This window comes from Melanerpes formicivorus, unplaced genomic scaffold (assembly GCF_026170545.1).
Source record: "Melanerpes formicivorus ecotype bairdi unplaced genomic scaffold, bMelFor1.0.p_v2 SCAF_20, whole genome shotgun sequence".
Classification (NCBI taxonomy): Eukaryota; Metazoa; Chordata; class Aves; order Piciformes; family Picidae; genus Melanerpes; species Melanerpes formicivorus.
This window is the reverse complement of record NW_027142372.1, coordinates 938,464-944,463: the sequence shown is the minus strand read 5'-3', so window position 1 is coordinate 944,463 and position 6,000 is coordinate 938,464. Positions and strand designations below refer to the sequence as shown.

General features: G+C 39.3%; 1 protein-coding gene across 6 annotated transcripts in view; it reads right to left on the bottom strand.

Annotated features, from left to right (window-relative positions):
- Positions 1-616: 616 nt before the first annotated feature.
- The window catches only part of ESRP2 (epithelial splicing regulatory protein 2), a 103,688-nt gene continuing 98,304 nt past the window's right edge, over positions 617-6,000 (bottom strand). For 5 of the 6 annotated variants that reach the window (XM_068150473.1, XM_068150474.1, XM_068150476.1 and 2 more), the window contains 2 exons: positions 5,286-5,397; positions 1,933-2,019 (listed from right to left, as the gene is read on the bottom strand). In XM_068150473.1, coding sequence (XP_068006574.1) covers positions 5,308-5,397 — 90 coding nt within the window. In that variant the 3' untranslated portion in view covers positions 1,933-2,019; positions 5,286-5,307. Of the gene's footprint in view, positions 2,020-5,285; positions 5,398-6,000 lie in introns of all 6 variants that reach the window. The other variant, XM_068150477.1, reaches the window with a different exon arrangement.

Below are 6,000 nucleotides of genomic sequence, written 5' to 3'. Positions count from 1 at the left end.
CACACATTAAGATAATGGAAAATATTTATATCCAGTCCCACCTGATTGGAATAAAACTGCAACTGGGAAGTTTTAATAATGAGATGGTATCCAGCATAGGATGCTTCTGACTAGAGAGAAACAAGCCTTGTTGTCTTAATATGACTGTCCCCCTTCCCATACACTCCCCTACACACTAGATGATCCTTGAGGTCCCTTCTAACCCTAATGATTCTGTGATTCTTACAGAAAGGTGATGACTCCTTTGTGACATAACCATAGCTTTTTGCATTGCACAGAAAAGCCAGTGACACAATTTCAAGTTCAATACTTCATAATAACAGCACTAAGCCTGTAAAGAGTTACATCACATCACCTAAAAAGTGTTCCACTACCTGGGGAATATGTATGATGCATCTTTCTGGCTTGACAGTGTGTGAAGAAAGAAAGAAGGGGAAAGAAGGGGGGGGGGGGGGGAGGGGAAATAAAGAAAAACCAATCACACCACTCTTGCAAGGTATGTGTGCTTACCTAAACCTAGGAGAAAGAAAAATGAGTACAAGGTTATTTATCACAGAGTCATGCCCCATGAAAACACATTATAGCAAAGCCTAAGTTACTTTCAAAAGCCAAAACACCTCGTAAGCATCTCTTTTATTTGTTGTAATATAAAGAAGCATACATCATTCAGTTCCTTTAAGTACAACTCAAATTGTACACTAACAAAAAAAAGATCAATTCAGACATCCATGAACACGTCACAACGGGATTCATTACATTTTGCTCTGCTGGTATTGCACTTGGAATGGTTTTGAAGTAAGGCACAGTAAAAACAAAGTAATTTAGTGCTTCTACAGCAGATGTCTTTTTTTAAACACATGCTACATGACGTAAAAGTACTTCTAGCTTATGTATATACACACACAGGGAAAAAAGAAAAAAAAAGCATGCACTAGAGGATTCAGATTCCAACACATCTTGTTGTTTCATAATATACAAATAAAGTAGTTTAAAGATGTAAACAAATTGCATGCACATAAACTAGAGCAAAATCTTTAATACAGTATCTGAAAGCTATTATGCTTAAATAAAAAAATATAACTTATTAGTACTCAGGTTTATGTGCCATTTTTGTCCTGTAGAGATTAGAAGTTTGGGGCTAGGGGCTGGGAGGATTTTTCTGGGTTTGCTGTTGTTTTTATTATTTTGCTTTACACCTTGGCAGCAGAACATTGGGAAGAAAGACAAATATGGCTTTTGCAAAACAATGTATAATGAAAACAGGAGAAAGCACAATTGCATTTGGGGTCCAGCAGCCTGGCATTTTCTAGTCAAGAACAAAACAAAACAACACAACAACAACAACAAAATACATCTATCAGTATGGTCTAGGCTTTGAACTAGGAAAGCTATGCATTCCAAAAGACCTTTCTAAAGACATTTAAACTCTACAAAAAAAAAAAAAAAGATATTTTGTCAAGCGTAAATGCTTAAAAACTAAACACAGAAGAATCTGAATGACTCCAGCTTCACTTTCCACTTCAAATGCTACTGAACAGGTTCCTTTCTCCATGGCCATGATAGCTGAAGTGCTATTAGACTGTCTTCAAAATTAACTAGATGCCAGGAGCAGGTTTGCTTCGTTTTAAACAAGTACATTAGAAATTAAGTAAATTAACAGCATAATTTCTGGTTTCACTATCTTTGGCATAGGACACACCATTTTTCAAAAACACAAGACATGTACCACTCCACATTCCAACATATTATGCTGAAAAGGCACATTTGCTGCTGCCTGGGCAGCAAGGGAAGACTTCTTATTTTGCAAAAGGCACGGTGTCTAGTGCAACGTTCTTTCCCCAGCCCCAAAAGAGTGTTTAGTTAGACCAGGTACAGTTCTACACAGTGGTTTCCCAGGAGCTGTCCGTTTTTCTCAGCCACTGCTTTCTTAGCTAGGTCCAGGCTTGGAAAAGTCACCAAGGCCTCTCCACTGGGCTGCCCACTAAAGTTGTACAACACAAGGATGGAATCTGCATGGAGCTGCAATGATAGAAGATGACAAGAAGAGAAAAAAAAAAAATAAGAAACAAAAACCAAAACACTTAAGACAAGAGACCACACCTGGAGATGCAATTTCTAATGCTCTGCATCTGGCTTGCTCCATTTCTGTGTCTGTGGCAAAAAGATTTTGGATCTAAGAATGGGAAGGAGGGAAAGGGACCAAAATAATTCAGCCTTCAGCTTGGCAAACAGCAGCAGCTCTTACTCTGCTGGTGTGCTGAACAGGATGAAGAAGACATGTAAAGATTTTGCTAAAGAAGTCATTCAGATTAAAGGTTCATATGAAAATAAAGACTGAGATGCTAATACAGGGTAGATGGAACAAGCAAGTCCAGGCATTCACTGAATAATTCTTGTACTATGTAGAATACTGGCCAAGCGACAAAGGTTATAAGGCTTGTGAGTGCTCACACTCCAAGTGTGTGAGTTGTGTGTTGGAAGGATGAGCTGAGCTTTATACACATATACAGTGCAAGAAAGATTGATAAAGCCAAGTAAAATTTGGCTCAGCCCAACTGAAATAAAGAAATCTTTATTGTACCTTTTTACAAGGCCAAAAGGGAAAAATAAAACCAAACACACAGAGAACACAAAGTGAGATTTAGTTGGAGTTGATTTTACTTTGGAGTGGATCTTCCCTCCTGAATTCTTAAAAGGCAGTTCCAAACTGCTGAGTTTAAAGCAGACATCTCTGTCTGCCCTGTGGTACCCCAACCATTTCTTATAACATGCTGAAAGTCTTTCCCAAGAAAGTTTGGGAGTCCTATTTGTTGGACAGAAATGGATCTCAGTGAAGTTTTGAAACCACAGGTTGAAGAAGCAAAGCTCCGAACACAAGGTTAGTTTGTTGGAGACACCAGTGCCAGACAAAACATACGTCCAATGCTGGAAAAGAAACAGTTTTATGAGTATTACTAACTCAATTCCATTCAAGTTCATGTGACATGTCCTGTGAAAATACTTAAGGGTTTCACTTTTTGTAGAACTGTTACATGCCTGGTATGCTGCAAGAAACATCAGACTTCTCAGTTATTACAAGTAGCAGTTTCTCAACAGCTTCAGATTCAAACTTACAAAAAGAAAGCAAGTACATGTCAGAGCTTCACTCACCCAAACACTTAGCAGGTGGCAAAAGCATTCTTAAGATATAAGCAACAGCAAGCTTTAGAAATTAAAAGCATGTACAAGACAGTTGGTACAGACTTGATGTCAGAACTGAAGTTAGTAATGAAACAGCATGCAGAAAAATTAAAAGGCAAATAAACTCCATCATATCTGAAGCCCAGGTCAGATTCAGAAGTAATTATTTCAGATCAATGCTGTGCTCAAAGAGAAAGCTCTACAGAGTTTGTGTTGAGCTGCAAATCTGAGCTAAAAGATGGTGTGCTCTAAACCAGCTCTTTAACCCACACAGCATCAAGTAATTTAGCATCAGTCCTGAGTATAAGTTTAATATTGCAGTTCAGAGTCGGCTAAAAACACACATAGGGAACAGTCAGACCTCTGAGCACAGAGGAGAGCTTTAGAAAGTAATTCTCAGGATCTTCTCAGGATCTCAGGTAGTGATAGGACTAGGGGGAATGGAATGAAGCTAGAGGTGGGGAGATTCAGGCTAGACGTGAGGAGGAGGTTCTTCACTGTGAGAGTGGTGAGACCCTGGAACGGGTTGTCCGGGGAGGTGGTCGAGGCCCCGTCCCTGGGGGCGTTTAAGAGCAGGCTGGATGAGGCTCTGGCCAGCCTGATCTAGTGCAGGGTGTCCCTGCCCATGGCAGGGGGGTTGGAACTAGATGATCCTTGTGGTCCCTTCCAACCCTAAATGAAACTATGAAACTAATTCAAATAGCTGCATTGGTGCAATACCAATTAAAGGATCTGGAAATTCATGGTATAGGAGTCGCATGTAAATATACCAGGGAAATCCACACATTCGGTAGGCAATACAATTAAGCACTACATCGAATTCTTGAGTTTCATTTTGAGACACACTAGTTTTACATTCTTATTAACATAGATTTGTAGATTTTATAAGTTTGGAGGGTTTGGGGTTTGAGGGTTTTTTTGGGTGTTTTGTTGTGTGGTTTTCAAATATAGATTAAAATCAGGACAAATAATTTTTTTTTTCCCCCTGACGTTCTGTTCCAAACAGAATGGTATCTGCTTGATACTACTTTGGACTGCTTAGAATTCAAGATGAGCTACTCCATGAATTATCTTCTCATCACAGACTGTTTCCATGTCATACAGAGTAGACCCCTATTGCTGATCTGGTTTTCCAGTTACCCTGGATAAAATGAGCCAGACAAGATTGTCCAACCTCGCATAAACATGGAAATGCTCAGAGTAATAGTGGGTGGTCTGTACACCACCAGGCCACACAGCCTCCAGTCTCTTCTCCCTAGCAGGTCTAACACTATCATGAGAAATCAATTAATTAGAAAACAACTGAGTTGATAGTGATCACATGAAGGTAGCTTTATCTATGCAGATAATTCTATCAAGGCAAGTATTTGATTGCCTTTATTTTTTACTGAAAGTTTTGGTGGTTTTTTTTTTAAGAGAAGGAAAAAAAAAAAACCCTGTAGTAACTAATCAGTAGCATTTTGAATGGAATACAATAGCATTGGGACATCACAAACTCCACAGGTCACAATAAAATGTCTTTAAGAATTACATTAGTGCTAAAAACACAGGGAAGTTTACCATCACCATTTAGTTGGATAAGCATGCCACTACACCAAACAAACCTCTCCTTAAAAACAGTAATAGCTCACATTATGTTAGGAAGCTCAAGACACAAATAAGTTAATCTCTAGACAGCTTTTTCATACAGAAAAGAGAGAGCCAGAGGTCTGAGGTTTTTTGCACACTCAATGTGTGTGTACTCTAGTAGCCGAGTCAAGGAAAAAAAAATCATTTTCTACTGCTGTGATAAAAATAAGATATTGGACTGAAAGCTTCACATGAGGAACAAGCACTAGCTGGAAGTTTAACATCATCTGAGCTCATCTGAGCAGAACCAACACATCATACTACCTCTGCCACTGCTATCCCACTGGCTACAGATCACAGTTGACCAGTTTCTTTAGGTTAGTTGATTTTTTTTAATGGGACAGAAGCAGAAAAATTAAAGCAAGAATCCCAACACAAACTAGGAAGGGGAAAAGCGGTAAGCAAAACTATCACCAAGCCCTTCTTTCCCTTCCCATTCACCACTGGAGATGCAGTTTCTGCCAGTCACATCTTACCTTCTTCAGAAGTTACAAAGAGTTACAAACAGACCCACTCTTTCGGTGCTTGTAACACACTCCTTGCTTGATCGCTCAGCTGAATAAGGCCATTGTAGTCATCAGGTGCATACTACAGTACAAGTGTGACATATGATAATCAGCAAGAGAAGGAACAGTTCTGGTACAGCAAGCCACACAGATGATCATTTGCAACCATAAGTAAGAGCATCAACTATAACTGGCAGGAGACAGTAAATTTGACAGTTTCAGGCAGGTTCAAAAAAAATAACAACACATCAACTGATGGGTTTTACTGGTTTTAGCAATAGACTTCAGGTAAACACAAGTGGGCAATATTCTAAACTTGTATTTGAACTGTGCCTTATCAAGGGAGGAAAACAGTTCAGACCATGAAGTGTTCCTTTTTGTCATTCTGTATGAGACAGCAGCATCTGGTAACAAAACTCTTCAGCTTGCATACTCATTCTTCTAGTAAGGACTCTCACTGGGACAGAATACCACCCTCCAGCATGCACACTGAAGTGGAGGATTAGAAGCAGCATACAGATCTCATTCAGGTCTTTTATGCAGTCATGAAAAGAAACTGCAGCTTCTCCAGGGCCGAGTGATAAACACTTCAGTTGCATACAATACTTGCACTACGTAGGCTACACCAGTGTAGTTACAGAAAACATGTTTTTGAATGAACACACTTGAAGTAGCATTTACACCA